We start from the raw sequence: 20,328 nt of genomic DNA, 5'->3' as shown, positions 1-20,328 counted from the left end.
TGTGGTGGTGGATTAGGTTTGGATCCATCATGCAGTGTCTTCTCAGTCCCATTTGTCAAGTTCACTCAGCAGAAACACAAGACTGTTGATCCGCTTTTGCCAGGGAAGGCTCAGCTACCTCCAGAGGAGTAGGGAAATTGCTTCCTGTATCCCTGGTCTCCTTCCCAAAAGCTTCTGCAAATTTCCAGGAGAGACCTAATTGGGCCCCTTGCATAGGAAGGCTGGGCCCAGGTGTTGGGATCACCACCACCCTCCCTGTGGCTGGGCAGGATTCCCGTGGTAGCCATGCAGACACCTCGGATCCGTCCGTGCCTGGATGATCCTCTTCCTGCTTGATACCTGCAGTGATATTGGAGCCATATTTCTGAGTTCTAGCTCTGGGCTGTTCCTGGCTACATAGAATTGCTTTTGTCTGTCCCAGCTTGTGCATCCCATGGGGCAGGGCTGGGGTCAGGGTGACATGACCCTCAGGGGCCAGCCAGGAGTACTGAGACATGCTGATGCGCGCATCTTCTGACTCAGCTCAAGCAAGGATGCTGGGCTGTTGAGAAGGAAATGGGAAGGGATTAATAGTCCCAGTGTGGTGGAGAGGGGCTGTTGTTGGGAGGGTGGGGTGGGTCTGCTAGTGGTGGCTGTAACTGTGGACATGTCTAGTTTCTTAGGCTGGGTTATTTTTTTTTTTTTTTTTTTTGGGAGGGGGGACGGAGTCTCGCTCTGTCACCCAGACTGGAGTGCAGAGGCGCAATCTCGGCTCACTGCAAGCTCCGCCTCCTGGGTTCACGCCATTCTCCTGCCACAGCCTCCCGAGTAGCTGGGACTACTGGCGCCCGCCAGCACACCCGGCTAATTTTTTGTATTTTTAGTAGAGACGGGGTTTCACCGTGTTAGCCAAGGTGGTCTCCATCTTCTGACCTCGTGATCCTCCCGCCTTGGCCTCCCAAAGTGCTGGGATTACAGGCGCGAGCCACTGCGCCCGGCCTAGGCTGGGTTATTGATACACAGGTGCTCCTGTGTTCCATGTTCCCTGTGTCTTACCTATTTCATAGTAATTTTTAAAAGGTAGTGAGGCCTGACTTACTCCCTGCCCCACCATCAATGACTCCTCACAGATGGTGTGGAGAAAAGCCACCTCCCTCCGGCCTCCCTTTCCTGAGAGAATCTTGGTGGCTCTGCATCCCCAGTGGCCCTGGACATGCTCTCCTCTGCTGTCTGTCTGTCTGTCTCCCCTGGTTGGTCGGCTGGGCTAACAGTGAGCCAACCTGGACAAACATGCTGGGCCCCTTCCGGCCCCTCGAGAATCTCATCCTCTCCTGAGGACGGACTGCTGTGCTCAGGGACGAGACAGAGCTGCCGGGGCCGGGGGCCCCTGAGGAGGCCTTGCTGCGGGAGGGATGGGGCCGAGCAACTGCTTATCTTGTCACCTCTTCTCTCTGTCCTGTTCCCCATTAACCAAGAAGGACGAACCTCACACAGAGCTCACCCATGCCAGGAAGCTTTCTGGCATCTTCCATGTCCTCATGTATTTAATCTTCAAGCGCCCCACTGAGGCAGGTGCCAAGAATCTCCTGTTTTACATGTGGAGAAGCCAAGGCACAGAAAGGAAAGTGATTTGCCCAGGTTCACCCTGGGCATGGGCACACTTGCACCCCAGACAGCCTAGACCAATGCCGGGCTGTGAGAAGAGGGCTGGCAGCTCTGTGCTGCAGGTGGGCAGCAGACAGGCGGGCCTCTTCCCCAGCTGCCCCAGCACCTGGGTACCCCCAGAGGGGACGCTCAGAGTCAGGAGGCCGGCGAGCAGGGCCCAGAGGCACCTCCTGAGGCGCCCATTCATCTTGCCCCCGCTGTCTGTCAGGAACCCTGACTTGCCCTTGATGCAGTATCTGAGCCTGGGAGAGTCTCGCTCCAGAACGGGTGAGTGCGCTTCCCTGGGCCTCCTGTTGGACACTGGGAGGTGACGGTCATAGTTTCCTATCCCTTCCTCTAGCTCAGTTTGGCCCGCTGGCCCAGCTGAGCCCCCAGGAGCGTCTGAGCCGGGAGACAGCCCTCCAGCAGAAGCAGGTGTCCCTGGAGGCGTGGCTGCAGCGCGAGGCACAGACGCTGCAGCAGTACCGCGTGGTGAGTGGGGTCCTGGTCTTCTCCTGGGCGTGGGTGCCATGAAGTCAGTCTCTGGGGACCTGAGGGAGGGCTGGGGCCCGGATGAGAGCAGAACCTGGGAGGGCAGGAGGCATATTTTTCTGGGAGCCATGCAAGGCAGAGCAGCTTGGGGAGAGGAAATGGCCTGGGCCCTGCTCTGCCATTTCCCAGTGAGGCCCCGCAGTGTTCTCTGGGAGCCCAGAAGGGGCTGCTCTCCTCCCTTCCCTTAGGAGCTGGCCGAGAAGCACCAGAAGACCCTGCAGCTGCTGCGGAAGCAGCAGACCATCATCCTAGATGACGAGCTGATCCAGTGGAAGCGGCGGCAGCAGCTGGCCGGGAACGGCGGGCCCCCCGAGGGCAGCCTGGACGTGCTACAGTCCTGGTAATGGTGTGGGGTGGCCAGAGGGCAGGGCAGGAGGGGCTGGTGGGGACCCTGGCTGCTTCTGCCTCCTGTGCTGGCTCCTGCAGCAGGCCCCCTCCATCCTGGGACAGCTCTTGTTTCTCCAGGGGGCCTGGTTCCTGAATCAGACTTTGGTCCCCCATCCTGTGCACCTCCCCCAGGAAGGGGGCTGCTGTCCTGGGGGTGGGAGAGAGCTCGGGGGTGTGGGGTGATGCTCGGGCTGTTTGGGCCTAGACAGGGTCGCCCCTCCTGTGTACATTTCTAATTCTGGGAGGCAGAGAGCTCTGCTCTTCCCATGGGTGGGAGGTGTGGTGAAAGCACAGAGCCTTCCTGCAGGAGGGGGAGCTGTGTCTTGGGGCCTGGCGTCTGTGCGGAGAAGCCATTGTCCTCCTGTTGGCCTTGGGGCTCCCGTGCAGGTGTGAGAAGTTGGCCGAGATCATCTGGCAGAACCGGCAGCAGATCCGCAGGGCTGAGCACCTCTGCCAGCAGCTGCCCATCCCTGGCCCAGTGGAGGAGATGCTGGCTGAGGTCAACGCCACCATCACGGACATCATCTCAGCCCTGGTGACCAGGTGACTGCTGCCTGTTGGCCATGCCCAGGAGCTTGGGGCAGCTCCAGACTGCGTGTGGGGGGCCGCAGGTGCCTTCCAGACCAGCAGATTCGCTTTGTGCCTCTCATCCCTCCCCACTCCGTCTCCAGTTGCTGTGGCTGCTGGGTGCCGCCCTTGCCCAGTTTCTCCTGTGGACACTGCAAGAGATGCCCTTGGGCCGCAGCCCATGCCAGCTGCTGTGTTATCTTACTCCCCTCTCCATCCTTTCCCTGGACTCTCATGGCTTCCCCAGGAACAGAGGCTGTGCCCGTGCTTTTCACCTCCTGAGCCCCGCGGGAGGCAGACCCACCCCCACCACAGGAGGACTGAGAGCCCTTTCCCCTGTGCCAACCCCTCATCGTACGTCTGTCCCTGTGTCCCCTGCAGCACATTCATCATTGAGAAGCAGCCTCCTCAGGTCCTGAAGACCCAGACCAAGTTTGCAGCCACCGTGCGCCTGCTGGTGGGCGGGAAGCTGAACGTGCACATGAACCCGCCCCAGGTGAAGGCCACCATCATCAGTGAGCAGCAGGCCAAGTCTCTGCTCAAGAACGAGAACACGCGCAAGTAATTGTGCAGCTTCTTCTCATTCCCTGCTACTTGTCTCGTGTCCTGGCAACAGGAAAAAAAAGAATTCTGCCTCCTGTGTCAGATTCCTGTTTGCCCTTCTGGCCTCTTCTGGGCATCAGCAAAGGAATATAAGGAAGTTCTTGGGTCTGGCGCAGTGGCTCACGCCTGTAATCCCAGCACTTTAGGAGGCTGAGGCAGACTGATCACCTGAGGTCAGGAGTTCAAGACCAGCCTGACCAACATGGTGAAACCCCATCTCTACTAAAAATACAAAAAATTAGTCGGGCATGGTGGTGGGCGCCTGTAGTCCCAGCTACTCGAGAGACTGAGGCAGGAGAATCCCTTGAACCTGGGAGGCAGAGATTGCAGTGAGCTGAGATCACACCATTGTACTCCAGCCTGGGAAACAAGAGCAAAACTCTGTCTCAAAAAAAAAAAAAAAAGAAAAAGAAAAAAGAAAAGAAAAGTTCTCCTAGGAACTGTTTTCTGTAAAGATAGTTTGATCTTGTTTCATTTTGTAGAGATACGTCCGAGAACCTTACATGTATATGTTATGTAGCTAACATTTCCTCTAAATGACGTACATTTTTAGCAAACTTCTCTATTTCCTGCTACCCCAAATTATATTATTGACTCCGCATGGCCTGAGACCCTGGCATGGGTTTGGAGCTGGTCTCTCTCTGATTTGCAGTGATTACAGTGGCGAGATCTTGAACAACTGCTGTGTCATGGAGTACCACCAAGCCACAGGCACTCTTAGTGCCCACTTCAGGAATATGGTGAGGGTGGAAGAAGAGGAAGAATGAATTTTTCCCTGTTCTTTGAGGAGAACAACTTTCATCTGATGTTTCATCTTGTATTTCTCCTTTGCAGTCCCTGAAACGAATTAAGAGATCAGACCGTCGTGGGGCAGAGTCAGTGACAGAAGAAAAATTTACAATCCTGTTTGAATCCCAGTTCAGTGTTGGTGGAAATGAGCTGGTTTTTCAAGTCAAGGTAAAGCCTTCCCTAAGCTCTGCGTGTGCATGTGCGCGCGTGCGCGCGCGTGTGTGTATGTGGTGTACTTTATGTTACAAAATAATTTTTTTTAATCACATAGCATCTTCTTTTTGACTACTGGTAAACTGAAAACAGACCGACCTCACCCTGAGAACTGTATCACTTAGATTCTCTTAAGATATGAACAAAGCCTGAGCACAGTGGCTCATGCCTGTAATCCCAGCACTTTGGAAGGCTGAGGCAGGCAGGTCACTTGAGGTCAGGAGTTCAAGACCAGCCTGGCTAACACAGTGAAACCCCATCTCTACTAAACAGTACAAAAATTAGCCAGGCTTGGTGGCACATGCCTGTAATCCCAGCTACTCAGGAGAATCACTTGAACCTGGGAGGCTGAGGTTGCAATGAACCGAGATTGTGCCACTGCACTCCAGCCTGGGCAAAAGAGTGAGACCCTGTCTTTAAAAAAAAAAAAAAAAAAGACACGAACAAACAAGGCCCAGTGCAGTGGCTCACATCTGTAATCCTAACACTTTGGGAGGCCAAGGCAGGAGTTTTGCTTGAGTTCAGGAATTCCAGACCAGCCTAGGCAACATAGTGAGACCCCATCTCGACAAAAATAAATAAATAAATAAATAAATAAATAAAATAAAAAATAGGCCAGGCATGGTGGCTCAAACCTGTAATCCCTGCACTTTGGGAGGCTGAGGCGGGTGGATCACGAGGTCAGGGGTTTGAGACCAGCCTGGCCAACATGGTGAAACCCCGTCTCTACAAAAAATACAAAAATAGCTGGGTGTGGTGGTATGTGCCTGTAATCCTAGCTACTGTGGAGGCTGAGGCAGGAGAATCACTTGAACCTGGGAAGCAGAGGTTGCAGTGAGCCTAGACTGCGCCATTGCACTCCAACCTGGGTGACAGAGCAAGACTCCGTCTCAAAAAAATAAAAATAAAAATAAAAAATAAAACATGAACAAACAATAATGAACTGAACTAGCTGGAGAGAGAGACTACAAAATGGATTATGAGAAGCATTACTCGGGATGAATTTGAGTAAAAATTATGGTAAGTTTTAAATTTGTTATTTGTATTTTTTCCCAGAAATGTCTCCAATAGTCTCTTTTCTCTCTCCTGTTCTCCATGTAACTTTGAGAAACTTTATCCTTCAGAAATACCTAAGCAACATTGCTTGTAAAATATTTAAAATTTCTAAGATTGTGCCAGTGTGAAAAGTCATATTATTCCTGGGGCCATTTAGATTCTGTGTGTGAGGGGAACATTAACTGAAACTTGGAAAATAAAAGCGTTGTAATAATAAGAAAAAAAAAAAGCAGGGAAGGAGAAGAACTTGAGGCTCGTGGGCGCTCAGCCTTCTCTTGTGTCTTTTTAGACCCTGTCCCTGCCAGTGGTGGTGATCGTTCATGGCAGCCAGGACAACAATGCAACGGCCACCGTTCTCTGGGACAATGCTTTTGCAGAGCCTGTGAGTGGATTCCTCGGGCATGTGGGTCCCCAAATCAATGCCAGTGTCATGAATCTCATTCACGTATTATCCCTTTAAAAAGCACAGGAAAAGGCCGGGCACAGTGACTCACACCTGTAATCCCAGCACTTTGGGAGGCCGAGGCGGGTGGATCACCTGAGATCAGGAGTTCGAGACCAGCCTGGCCGACATGGCAAAACCCTATTTCTATTAAAAAATACCAAAAAATTAGCTGGGCATCATGGCACACACCTGTAATCCCAGCTACTTGGGAGGCTGAGGCACAAGAATCACTTGAACCCGAGCAGCAGAGATTTCAGTGAACCAAGATCACACCACTGTACTCCAGCCTGGGTGACAGAGCAAGACTCCATCTCAATTAAACAACCAAAAAAAAAAAAAAAAAAGGATAGGAAAAAAGACGCTGTTTTCTTTAGTGGGAGGCAGAATAGAAAGAATGTGGAAAGTGGAAAGAACATGGGCTTGACGTCGGGCCAGGGTTTGAACTGAGACTCCACCATTTCCTCACTCCATGAACACACGGGCAGTTCACTTTACCTCTCTGAGCCTGAGCTTCCAGCAGGTGTCTGCAGCACAGGGATACTGTTGCTCCACAGCACTGTTAGGAAGATTAAATTAGATAACATAGAAAATGCTTGCCACACAGTCAGTACCCAGTCAATATTATTTTGAATCCTTGGGTGAAACTATGAATGGGATTTGGGACTCCCAGGTTCAGTCCAGAGGTTAGATCTCTCGAGAGGCTTACTTTAGCATAGAAGTTGCTTCATATCCTCTTCCTTTCAATAAATGAAGATGCTATTAAATGTCTTTTCCAAATTTTAGTTTCTGTGATTCATTCCAGGTCTCATGAAGAATGAGATGCTTTGTATCAAGGAAGATATAATTTGGTGGATTTATGCCCCCAAGTGTTATCTGAATCCCACTAGCCTGCTGCTCGATGAGCATTTTAAAGATCTCATAGGCTGGGTGCAGTGGCTCACGCCTGTAATCCTAGCACTCCAGGAGGCCAAGGCGGGCAGATCCCTTGAGCTCCAGACTAGCCTAGGCAACATGGCAAAATCCGGTCTCTACAAAAAATACCAAAAAATTACCCGGGCATGGTACACCAGCCTGGCGTCCCAGCTACTTGGGGGCTGAGGCCAGGAGGATCTTGAGCCCAGGAGGTCTAGGCTGCAGTGAGCCAAGATTGCGCCACTGTACTCCAGCCTGGGTGACAAAGCAACACCCTGTCTCAAAGAAAAAAAATTTTTTAGTAGACAAAAGTCATTTGTTACATGTTTCCAGTAGAGATTAGCCCGTAAAAGCATGATAAAAGGGTTATCATTTGGGACATAAGAGTATGTCCTTCTCTAAGTATATCCAACAAACCTTGATTATGTTTTGTTTTGTGGCCGTTAGAATATAGGATTTGACTGTTAGTTCAGCAGCTCGTTTACAAAACAGCATGGATAGCATGGGGTACCTTCCAGTTGTGTGTAAAGAAGGTGAAATAGAACCTTCTGGCTCATGTGGAGAGGCTTAACGTTTCCAACAGTCCTCTTTAGAGAAAAAGTATTTCACTGCAAAGGTGAGATTTTTAAAAGATATTCTACCATGCTTCACTTACAGACTCTGAATTAGAAGCTCCTGTTTGAAACTATCTGTCTGCCTCTTGTCCTAATAAGCCTACTGGATAAGATTGTTACATCTCTCATTTCCTTCCCTGCCTGTCCACAGATCTCACTCCCTGTGTACCTTTGGCATCTCCTGCACCATGTAATTACTGAAGTATCCTGTCTAAATAAATAAACATTTTTGACATTCTCAATTATGTTAATGACTACTTACATCTTATGCTATTTTTTTTTTTTTTTTTTTTTTTTTTTTGAGACGGAGTCTCGCTCTGTCGCCCAGGCTGGAGTGCAGTGGCTGGATCTCAGCTCACTGCAAGCTCTGCCTCCCGGGTTCACGCCATTCTCCTGCCTCAGCCTCCCGAGTAGCTGGGACTACAGGCGCCCGCCACCTCGCCCGGCTAGTTTTTTGTATTTTTAGTAGAGACGGTGTTTCACCGTGTTAGCCAGGATGGTCTCGATCTCCTGACCTCGTGATCCACCCGTCTCGGCCTCCCAAAGTGCTGGGATTACAGGCTTGAGCCACCGCGCCCGGCCCTATTTTTTTTTTTTTAATTTTTTGAGACGGAGTCTTGCTCTGTCACCCAGGCTGGAGTACAGTGGCATTATCTCAGCTCACTGCAGCTTCTGCCTTCTGGGTTCAAGCGACTCTCCTGCCTCAGCCTCCTGAGAAGCTGGGATTACAGGTGCATGCCACCACGCCCAGTTAGTTTTATGTTTTCAATAGAGCCCAGGTCTCACCATGTTGGCCAGGCTGGTCTTGAATTCTTGACCTCAAGTGATCCACCCACCTCAGCCTCTCAAAGTGCCGGGATTACAGGCGTGAGCCACTGCACCCAGCTGACCTTATGTTATGTTAAAATAAAGACTTGCAGCTGGGCACGGTGGCTCACACCTGTAATCCCAGCACTTTGGGAGGCCAAGGCGGGTGGATCATTTGAGGTCAGGAATTTGAGACTAGCTTGGCCAACATGGTGAGACTCTCATCTCTACTAAAAATACAAAAATTATCTGGGCATGGTGATGCGTGCCTGTAATCTCACCTACTCGGGAGGCTGAGGCAGGAGAATCGCTTGAACCCGGGAGGTAGAGGTTGTAGTGACCCGAGATGGTGCCACTGCACTCCAGCCTGGGCAACACAGTGAGACTCCATCTCAAAAAACTAAAAAATAAAAAATAAAGACTTGTGGCCAGGCATAGTGGTTTATGCCTGCAATCCCAGCAGTTTGGGAGGCCAAGGCAAGTGGATCTCTTGAACCCAGGAATTCGAGGCCAGCCTTGTCAACATGGCAAAACCCTGTCTCTACAAAAAACACAAAAATTAGCCAGGCATGGTGGTACACGCCTGTAGTCCCAGCTGTTGGGGAGGCTGAAGTAGGAAAATTGCTTGAGCCGGGGAGGCAGAGGTTGCAATGAGCCAAGATTGGGCCACTGCACTCCAGCCTGGATGACAGAGCGAGATCTTACCTAAAAAATAAAATAAAATACTTGTGGAAATTGATTCCTCAGATGTATTTGCCTATGTGTCCTATGGGTCAAATAACATAAGAACATTGCATCATTGTTAGTTAATAGCTAAAGATGAGGCTATAACACTGATGCCCATCTATGGGGGTCTGGTGAAATTTCTTTATGTGCTGATATGAGGTCTCCCAGATAGAGGATTAAGTGAAAAGAGGAAAATGCAGAACATGTGGATTTTGTGCTACCATTTATGAAGAAAAGGAAAAAGTATATGTCATCGCTGGCATGCATAGAATATCTTTGGTGGGATACACAAGAAACTGTGTTAGCTGCCTTTAAAGAAAAGAACTGGGTTGCTGGGGGACAGGGATAGGGAGTGACTTCACTGTATAGCCATCTATGCTTTTTGAATTTTAAATAATGTGAAAATGACCTATTGAAAAAAAGGTTTATAACAAAATAAAATGGAATACTGTGGTCGAACGGGTTGAAAAGCAGTTTATTAAAAGTTAATGTTCTAACCTATTTCTCAATAAATCCATCCAACTCAAAATTTCCACTCTTCCATACCAAGTTGTTTTACTTTGAGCTAGAGTTCTTGGCAGAAGGAGTTGAGGGCAAGGATTCCACTTGTGTACACACATGCCGACATGTGTACACACATATGCACATACTCTCTCTGTTTGTACCTAGAGAACCAGTCTTTCAGATTTCTAAATTCCCAAGGTGTTTACAGTCTAAAAGCCGGACCTTGGTTATGTTTTGGTTTGTGGCTGTTAGAACAAAGGATTTGACTGTTAGTTCAGCAGCTCATTTACAAAACAACATGGATAGCATGGGTTACCTTCTAGTTGTGTGTAAAGAAGGTGAAACGGAACCTTCTGAATTTCACAGAACTATGTACCCCGGCAGAGTCCAAATTTATCCTCAGGCCCTGCAAGACAAATGTTTGTAACCACTCCCAGCCATCAGTGTTTTTCTTTTGTGGCTTGAGGGAATAAATCATGCAACTGTTTTCTCATCAGATTCTGGCCTCTCTCCCTCTCAGGGCAGGGTGCCATTTGCCGTGCCTGACAAAGTGCTGTGGCCACAGCTGTGTGAGGCGCTCAACATGAAATTCAAGGCCGAAGTGCAGAGCAACCGGGGCCTGACCAAGGAGAACCTTGTGTTCCTGGCGCAGAAACTGTTCAACAACAGCAGCAGCCACCTGGAGGACTACAGCGGCCTGTCCGTGTCCTGGTCCCAGTTCAACAGGGTAGGGGCCCGGCCACCAGCAGCTGTTAGATCTGTCCCTCCCAACTAGACATTCTCAGGAGTCTCCCTGCCCTGGGCCCTTATTCTTCATGTCTGTAATAAAATGTACCAAAAGTATTAGAAGCTTCTGACTAGATGGACAACTTGAGAGTTACCCAGGTCACATGTAGAAAACGTCTACAGTTAACGCATTTTCTTCCTTTGTTTTTTTTTTTTTGTTTTTTTTTTTGTTTTTTTGAGACGGAGTCTCGCTGTGTCTCCCAGGCTGGAGTGCAGTGGCGTGATCTCGGCTCACTGCAAGCTCCACCTCCCGGGTTCACGCCATTCTCCCGCCTCAGCCTCCCAAGTAACTGAGACTACAGGCGCCCGCCACCACGCCCGGCTAGTTTTTTGTATTTTTAGTAGAGACGGGGTTTCACCATGTTAGCCAGGATAGTCTCGATCTCCTGACCTCGTGATCCACCCGCCTTGGCCTCCCAAAGTGCTGGGATTACAGGCTTGAGCCACCACGCCCGGCCGCATTTTCTTCCTTTGTAAAGGAAATAGAGCAAAACAGACGTTAACATAGCTCATGAGAAGCAAAGCTTTTGAGGGGATGCGAACTCCGGGCCTCTCTCCCCTTCACTCTTTTGTGTTCCCCATGTATAATGCCAGATCAGGCTCCTATGGGACCCTCAGCCCACGCAAAGGGATGCTGATGAAAGAAACTTCTCCTCTAGCATCTGCTAATTCAGATGTTACTTTGATTTTATTTTTATTTATTTATTTATTTTTGAGACAGAGTTTCACTCTTGTTGCCCAGGCTGGACTACAATGGCACAATCTCGGCTCACCACAGCCTCTGCCTCCTGGGTTCAAGTGATTCTCCTGCCTCAGCCTCCCAAGTAGCTGGGATTACAGGCATGCGCCACCACACACAGCTAATTTTGTATTTTTAGTAGAGACGGGGTTTCTCCATGTTGATCAGGCTGGTCTCGAACTCCTGACCTCAGGTGATCTGCCTGCCTCAGCCTCCCAAAGTGCTGGGATTACAGGCATGAGCCACTGCACCCACCCTATTTATTTTTGTTTATTTATTTATTTTTGAGATGGTGTCTCGCTCTGTCACAAGGAGTGCAGTGGTGCGGTCTCGGCTCACTGCAACCTCCGTCTCCCAGATTCAAGCAATTCTGCCTCAGCCTCCTGAGTAGCTAGGATTACAGGCACCCGCCACCATGTCCAGCTAATTTTTGTGTTTTTAGTAGAGACAGGGTTTCACTATGTTGGCCAGGCTGGTCTCAAAACTCCTGACCTCAAGTGATCTGCCTACCTCGGCCTCCCAAAGTGCTGGGATTACATGCATGAGCCACCACGCCCAGCGTCACTTTGATTTTAATTTAACTTTTGTTTCTTTTCCTGCCCGCCCCCACCCCCAAGGTATTTTAAATGTCTTTAATTTGGAGCCTAACAATGTGCATTTCTCAGAAGCTCCCAGGTGACACTGATGCTGCTGGTCACAGACCACACATCAAAACTAGCAAGGGACGGGTCAGCCCAGCCCCAGGTAAAAGTGTCTGTAGCAGGACCCCACTGGGTGCTGGTAACTGCAGTGTGGTATTTTCCCCTTCTTGCCTCTTTTCTTCTCCATGGGACCATTAGGTAAAACTCAGGTAGGTGGGGATGTTTGTACACTTCTGACAAGGGTAGATGTTTGTTCCCCATTTAATTTTTCCAATTAAATATATGTATAATATTCCAAGTGTTACTCTTGTTTTCTTGTGTTTACTGTTGTATCTCCAACCAGGAGAATTTACCAGGACGGAATTACACTTTCTGGCAGTGGTTTGACGGTGTGATGGAAGTGTTAAAAAAACATCTCAAGCCTCATTGGAATGATGGGTGAGAATCATTATTTCTTAAGGCACCAACAGAGTCTGAAGGTCTTCTTTCTGGCATCATAAGTCACACTCTGCTTCTGTCCTTTGTCCTTGGTGATCCAGGGCCATTTTGGGGTTTGTAAACAAGCAACAGGCCCATGACCTACTCATTAACAAGCCAGATGGGACCTTCCTGCTGAGATTCAGTGACTCAGAAATTGGCGGCATCACCATTGCTTGGAAGTTTGATTCTCGTGAGTGCCCCTCCCTTATGTCCAAAGTTTGCTGCTTTCGTTACAAAATTATTTTAACAAATAATTTAGTGGGTACTTACTATTTGTTGGGGTCAGTTCTAATTATGGGAAACACAAATGTATAGCCATGACATACTTTTAATAAGGCAGCCTATGAAAAATACTAATATGGGAAACACAGTTACTAATGTGGTTATGCATGAAAGTATATGGCAACATGGTTATACATGAAAGTTAAACCATGACATGGCTACCTATGATACAAGAGTCTGTGCAGAATCTCAGTTGCTGCCCTCTTAAAATGTTTGCTTTATTGTATTACTCTGCATAAAGCTTATTTCAGTGAAGAATTACTTGGATGATTTGGAGTTCTTACAGTAGTAAAAATATTCCTTTTAACATACGGATATTGCCATCAATCATTCTACCCAAGATGTTAGTTCTTTTCTTTTTTTGAAATAGGGTCTCACTCTTTTGCCTGGGCGGGAGTGCAGCGGCACAAACATGGCTCACTGCAGCCTCGACCTCCTGGCCTCAAGCAATCCTCCTGCCTCAGCCTCCTGATTAGCTGGGACCACACACATGCACCACCACACCCATCTAATTTTTAAATTGTTTGTATGTTGCCCAGGCTGGTCTCGAACTCCTGGGCTCAAACAATCCTCTGCTTCGGCCTCCCAAAGTATTGGGATTACGGGCGTGAGCCACTGCACCAGGGCATCAAGAATGTTAGTTCTCACCTCTGACCCTCACAATAAGGGTAGCTTGCTAGTTCGTTTTCTGTGAATTAAAGTTTTTATTAACTTTTGGCTGGGTGCGGTGGCTCATGCCTGTAATCCCAGCACTTTGGGAGCCTCAGTCGGGAGGATCTCTTGAGGCCATGAGTTTAAGACCAGCCTGGACAACATAGCAAGCCCCTGTCTCTAAGTAAATAAATAAATAAGTTAATTAGCTGGGCATGGTGGTGCTCATGGTGTGCGCCTGTAGTCCCAACTACTCTGGAGGGTGAGGCGAGATGATCACTTGACCCCAGGAGTTCAAGGTTACAGTGAGTCATGATCACATTACTGTACTCCAGCCTGGGCAACAGAGTAAGACCCTGTCTCATAAACAAACAAACAAAAAGGCTGGGCATGGTGGCTCACGCCTGTAATCCCAGCACTTTGGGAGGCCAGGGCAGGCGAATCATGAGGTCAGAAGATTGAGACCATCCTGGCTAACACGGTGAAACCCCATCTCTACTAAAAATACAAAAAAATTAGCCGGGTGTGGTGGTGGGCACCTGTAGTCCCAGCTACTTGGGAAGCTGAGGCAGGAGAATGGCATGAACCCAGAAGGCAGAGCTTGCAGTGAGCCGAAATGGTGCCACTGCACTCTAGCCCGGGCGACAGAGCGAGACTAAATCTCAAAAAAAAAAAAAAAAAAAAAAATCACTTTTAATAGCTCTTATGCTTTCTCTGGTTGTGGGCATGCTTCCTAGCTCTTATATATCTTTGTATAGGGAATCAGGGATCGGGGGTCAGTAAGAACTGTTTCTTCTACTGAGGACCGGAATACTGTTTGAACTTGAAACGTCTGAGATTATTGGATCTCTTGGAAAGTGATTGGTGTATTACCTGCTTATCTACCCATGGCTTTTATTTTTATTTTTTGAGATGGAGTCTCTGTCACCCAGGCTGGAGTGCAGTGTCATGATCTCAGCTCACTGCAATCTCCACCTCCCAGCCTCAAGCCATCCTCCTGCCTCAGCATAGTACCTGGGACTACGGATGAGCGCCACCACAATTGGCTGATTTTTGTATTTTTAGTAGAGACGGGGTTTCATCATGTTGGCCAGGCTGGTCTCAAACTCCTAACCTCAGGTAATCCACCTGTCTAGGCCTCCAAAAGTGTGAGATTACAGGTGTGAGCCACCATGCCTGGCCCCTACCCATGGCTTTTAAAACTATTTCAGGCCGGGCCAACATAGTGAAACTCCATCTCTACTAAAAATACAAAATTAGCTGGGTGTGGTGGCACGTGCCTGTAATCCCAACTACTTGGGAGGCTAAGGCAGGAGAATTGCCTGAACCAGGGAGTCGGAGGTTGCAGTGAGCCAAGATCACACCACTGCACTCCAGCCTGGTAACAGAGCAAGACTCCATCTCAAAATAAGTAAATAAATAAATGAATAAAAATACTTCACCTGTAACCCATGGTTATTTTTAAATGGAGATTTCTATTGGAGCCATTATAATGGCAAGTTTGAATTTATAGTATGTTTGGGTTTTAAGATTTCCTATTCAGAAATCAATGTTTAGAATGTGATTGTTCTGTTTATTGATCTAGAGGAAAGAATGTTTTGGAATCTGATGCCTTTTACCACCAGAGACTTCTCCATTCGGTCCCTAGCCGACCGCTTGGGAGACTTGAATTACCTTATCTACGTGTTTCCTGATCGGCCGAAAGATGAAGTATACTCCAAATACTACACACCAGTTCCCTGCGAGTCTGCTACTGGTAACAGTGTTCGCATTCTGAATTGATTTTGTGTGTGTGTGTGCGCGTGCCTGTGTGCGTGCATGCGTGTGTGCGTGTGTTATCTCTCTTGCATGAAAACCCACACAATTACCATTCAGTGAGAGCAGTTTGAGCATTTTCCAGGGCAGATGTAAACCCTGGGCTGGATTCTTCAGTCGTGCAGAAAACACATCTGCCACTAATCCCAAATATCAAATTGAAGAAAACATTCTTTTTAATACAAGCTTAGATCAAACAAAATTAGAGAGGTAAAATTTTGTTTTTCATGCCAGAGATAGTTTTATTGCTTTCTGAGTTTAGAAGTGTTACATATTTATTATAAAATTTTCAGAAGACGCATAAAGGCATGAAAAAGAAAACAGGCCAGGTACGGTGGGTCATGCCTGTAATCCCAGCACTTTGGGAGACCAAGGCAGGTGGATCATTTGAGGTCAGGAATTCCAGGCCAGCCTGGCCAACATGGTGAAACCCCATCTCTACAAAAAATACAAAAATTAGGTGTGGTGGTGGGTACCTGTAATCGCAGCTACTCGGGAGGCTGAGGCATGAGAATCACTTGAACCTGGGAGGTGGAGATCGCAGTGAGCTGAGACTGTGCCACTGCACTCCAGCCTGGGCAATAGAGTGAGACTCAGGATCAAAAAAAAAAAAAAAAGAAAAAGAAAGAAAGTCAGGCGTGGTGGTTCACTCCTATAATCCCAGCACTTTGGGAGGCTGAACCCAGGAGGTGGAGGTCACAGTGAGCTGAGATCGTGCTGTTGCACTCCAGGCTAGGCAACAAGAGTGAAACTCCATCTCAAAAACAAAAACAAAAAAACAGATACCACACAACATCTCTCATCTAGAGATTAACCTCTATGGATGATTTAGTGACTATTCTTGCACTCTCTAAACAGGTATATATTATACATTGCATCACCTGATGTTTGAAGTTCCTGTTTGGAGGTTAAATCTAGCAGGAGAATGAAGACCATAAACAAGGAAACATATATTCAGGCCAGGCACAGTGGCTCATGCCTGTAATCCCAGCCTTTTGGGAGGCTGAGGCAGGTAGATCACCCAAGGTCAGGAGTTTGAAACCAGCCTGGCCAATGTGGTGAAACCCCATCTCTACTAAAAATACGAAAAGTAGCTGGGTGTGGTGGCGGGTGCCTGTAATTCCAGCTACTTGGGAGGCTGAGGCAGGAGAATCACTTGAACCAGGGAGGGAGAGGTTGCAGTGAGCCGAGATTATGCCACTGCACTCCAGCTTGGGCAACAGAGTGAGACTCTGTCTCAAAAACAAACAAACAAAACACAAATGTATTCATTTAGTGATGGGTGCTCTGAAGACAAAGCAAGGTAGAGGGATAGAGAAGTGGCAGGGAGGAGAATGGAGGTGTTATTTTACTAGAGTGGTCAAAGGGGGTTTCTCTGAGAACATGTTTTTTTTGTTTTTGTTTTTGTTTTTGAGACAGGGTCTCACTTTGTTGCCCAGGCTGGAGTACATTGCTCACTGCAGTCTCCAACTGCTAGGCTCAAGGGATCCCCCCACCTGAGCCTCCCACATAGTTGGGACTACAGGCATGCACCACCAATCCTGGTTAATTATTTTATTTTTATAGATCTGGGGTCTTGCTATGTTTCCCAGACTGGTCTCAAATTCCTGGGCTCAAGCAGTGCTCCTTCCTTAGTCCCCCAAGTTTCTGGGATTATAGGCGTGAGTCTGTACCCAGCCAGGATGTGATATTTGAATAGTCATAAATGAAGTGAGGAAGCTAGCCATACAAAGATCTAGAGAAAAAACATTCTATGCCAAGAGAACAAGTACAAAAATCCTGGGTTGAGAATGGGCATGTCTGGAAAGCCTCAGGAGGGCCAGGGAGGCTGGAGCCTGTTCAGCAGGGAAGATAAGTGGTAAGAGCTGAGGTCAGAGCACTCCAGCCTTGGAGTTCAGGGTAAAAGGTTGGGGTTTGGACCATACTATATATAATTTTTTGTGACTTTTTATTTTTTTCACTTGGAAATATATCCTAGGTAGCTGGGCATGGTGGCTTACGCCTGTAATCCCAGCACTTTGGGAGGCCGAGGCAGGCAGATCACTTGAGGTCAGGAGTTCGAGACCAGCCTGACCAACATGGTGAAACCTCGTCTCTACTAAAAAAAATACAAAAATTAGCCGGGCGTGGTGGCAGACACCCGTAATCCCACTACTCAGGAGGCTGAGGCAAGAGAATCGCTTGAACCAGGGAGGCGGAGGTTGCAGTGAGCCGAGATCACGCCACTGCACTCTAGCCTGGGAACAGAGCAAGACTGCCGCAAAAAAATATATATATCCTGTGCAGAGTTGCAGCTCAGTAAATGTAATCTTCCAACACCATTTTGATGATTGCCTACAGTCCCATTGTATTATGGTGAGTTACATGTTCGTTATTTAAGATGCTTATAATTTGGGCCTGGGCACAGTGTCTCATGCCTGTAATTCCAGCACTTTAGTAGGCCAAGGAAGGAGGATTGCTTGAGCCTAGGAGTTTGAGACCAGCCTGGGCAACATAGTGAGACTCCATATCTACAAAAATGAAAGTGAGCTGCGCTTGGTGGCACATGCCTGTAGTCCCAGCTACTCAGAAGGCAGAGGCTGGAGGATTGGTTGAGCCCAGGTATTAGAGGCTGCAATGAGCTATGATTGTGCCATTGTACTGTAGCATATATGACAGAGTAAGATCCTGTTTCAGAAAAAAAAAGTCCTATTTCTGGCAGCATTTCTTTGGTTTTTAGCTTCTTAGCCAATCTATAAAATTCTCTATACACTGTAAAGCACAAAAAAAAATGAGGTATTATGAAAAGGTCACTCCTGACACTGGAAGCCCTGGAAGAAGAAGATTAGGGTAACAAGCAATTGGTGAACCCTGCAGCATTTCACCCTCTTGGGCTACTTAAATGACAAGCTCTTTGTCCTGTAATCATAGTGGGATCGTCCTTGCCTAGTATAATTAACATTGTACTGATTCCTGTATTCACATACCCAGAAACAAGACTTCATTCTCCCATGTCAGATATCACATTCTTACTACCTGCTTACCTGGATTTCCATAGTCAGCCTTCTGAAAAGGTAACTGGTCATCCAGATCATGTGCAGGTTTATCTGCTCATCTGCCACATCCCAGTGGGGATTCTGTGGGAAGCAAAGGACACATCGCATTCTTGGCACCAACATCACTCACTGGGACTAGTGACATCAAAGTACCCCAAATGCGGAAGCACCAGGCGTGAAGAAGCGTGCACGTGCTGGGAAAAGTAGCCTTCCCTTCCCTGAAAGACTAGACACTCAGAGTTAGAGGAACCTCAGACATCATCAGGTCAGATCAGTGGCTCTCCAGTGCCTAGGCCTTTCCATAGGATCCCTGACCAGTGCATATGCACCTTCTGCTTGAAAACCTCCAATGATGGTCAGGCACCGTGGCTCACACCTGTAATCCCAGCACTTTGGGAGTCCAAAACGGTGGATCACTTGAGGTCAGGGGTTTGAGACCTGACCAACATGAAGAAACCCCATCTCTACCAAAAATACAAAAATTAGCTGGGCTTGGTGTCACGCACCTGTAATCCCAGCCACTCGGGAGACTGAAGCACAAGAATCACTTGAACCCAGGAGGTGGAGGTTGCAGTGAGCTGAGATCGCACCACTGCACTCCAGCGTGGGCAACAGAGCGAGACTCTGTCAAAAAAGAAAAAAAAGAAAACCTCCAGTGACAAGGAAATCAGTCCTTCCTAAGATAAATCATTTCTTTTCTGGGCAGTTCTACTTAGAACATCCTTCCCTACATGGCTGAACATTTGTCCTCTTAGGACCTGCCCCTCCTGGTCCTGATTTTATCCCCTGGGTCAGGTAGAGCAAATCCTGTCTCTCTGCTGCATCTTGGACTTTAAGCTTTTCAAGGTATTTTTTTTTAATTAGTACGCAATTAGTGCTTGACTTAGATTTGTATTGAAGTACATAGTTTCCGTGGTTTGAAGAATTTATTGAAACATCCAAGCCAATTTGGAAGACATCTTGAATTTCAGTTTTAGTGCTGACCTTCTCCTTTACCAGGTCTTCCTAACAGATTGAAATATTAAATGCTTGGCCAAGTGCAGTGGCTCACGCCTGTAATCCCAGCACTTTGCGGGGCCAAGGTGGGCAGATCACTTGAGGTCAGGAGTTAGAAAACAGCCTGGGCAGCATGGTGGAACCCCATCTCTACTAAAAATACAAATATTAGCCAAAGTGTGGTGGTGCATCTGTAATCCAGCTACTCAGGAGGCTGAGGCATGAGAATCATTTGAACCTGGGAGGCAGAGGCTGCAGTGAACCGAGATTGCACCGCTGTACTCCAGCCTGGATGACAGAGTGAGACTATTTCAAAAAACAAAACAAAAAAGAAATATTAAGGGCTTGTGTCATATCCTTAGATAAGTTAGGTGGTTGTGTTCTGTCCTAAGAAAAGATGTGATTCATAAGGAAGATCACATTTTTATTTCACTTGAGCACTTTGATTCACCACATTCTCCCCTTGGCAGCTAAAGCCGTTGATGGATACGTGAAGCCACAGATCAAGCAAGTGGTCCCTGAGTAAGTGGCCAGGTGGCTCTGGCCCTCCTTCTGCCTCTTTCCTCCTTCCCCAGACCCTGCCTCCCACCCTGATCCTGGGCCCAGCTTTCTGCTCCCCCAGGAAACCTGTCTCAGCCCTGGGGAGGGACCTGGGCTTGGTCACGCTGTGCCAGTACCTGAGTGCCCACTCCTGTAGCTGGAGCTCCAGGGCCAAGTGGGCACTTTGTCCTTCTACACCCCGAGAAAGACAAACATGCCCCTCGGTCCCCTCCCCGTCAGCTGCCCCGGCCTCCCTGGCGGCTGAAGCTGTTCTCTTCCTTCTGCAGGTTTGTGAACGCATCTGCAGATGCCGGGAGCGGCAGCGCCACGTACATGGACCAGGCCCCCTCCCCAGCTGTGTGCCCCCAGGCTCACTATAACATGTACCCACAGAAGTAGGTGGCGTTCTTGTTGGGGGCCACAGGGGAGGAACTGGGGGCTTGGCCCCAGGCTGGACCCCTGGAGGGCTGGTGGGCAAAGGAATCCAGAGCTCCTCTAGATCTGAGACCAGGCAGCCCTGGCCTGGGCTCTGGCCTTTGGGAGGGAGAGATTTGACCAGAAGTGA

General features: G+C 48.3%; 1 protein-coding gene across 5 annotated transcripts in view; it reads left to right on the top strand.

The window, feature by feature from the left end:
• The window catches only part of STAT5B (signal transducer and activator of transcription 5B), a 90,570-nt gene that overhangs the window by 67,288 nt on the left and 2,954 nt on the right, over nt 1-20,328 (top strand). For 3 of the 5 annotated variants that reach the window (XM_017950755.3, XM_003913071.3, XM_009190668.3), the window contains 13 exons: nt 1,985-2,115; nt 2,364-2,515; nt 2,950-3,105; nt 3,511-3,690; nt 4,385-4,472; nt 4,567-4,689; nt 6,080-6,172; nt 10,319-10,525; nt 12,308-12,402; nt 12,504-12,634; nt 14,963-15,133; nt 19,694-19,745; nt 20,051-20,158. In XM_017950755.3, the coding sequence (XP_017806244.1) occupies nt 1,985-2,115; nt 2,364-2,515; nt 2,950-3,105; nt 3,511-3,690; nt 4,385-4,472; nt 4,567-4,689; nt 6,080-6,172; nt 10,319-10,525; nt 12,308-12,402; nt 12,504-12,634; nt 14,963-15,133; nt 19,694-19,745; nt 20,051-20,158 (1,687 nt within the window). Of the gene's footprint in view, nt 1-1,984; nt 2,116-2,363; nt 2,516-2,949; nt 3,106-3,510; nt 3,691-4,384; nt 4,473-4,566; nt 4,690-6,079; nt 6,173-10,318; nt 10,526-12,307; nt 12,403-12,503; nt 12,635-14,962; nt 15,134-18,162; nt 18,687-19,693; nt 19,746-20,050; nt 20,159-20,328 lie in introns of those variants that run through there. The other 2 variants (XM_021929199.2, XM_021929198.2) reach the window with 2 other exon arrangements.

This window comes from Papio anubis, chromosome 17 (genome assembly GCF_008728515.1).
Source record: "Papio anubis isolate 15944 chromosome 17, Panubis1.0, whole genome shotgun sequence".
NCBI classification, from domain to species: Eukaryota; Metazoa; Chordata; class Mammalia; order Primates; family Cercopithecidae; genus Papio; species Papio anubis.
The sequence above is the reverse complement of the archived record's forward strand: the minus strand, read 5'-3'. Positions and strand labels throughout refer to the sequence as shown.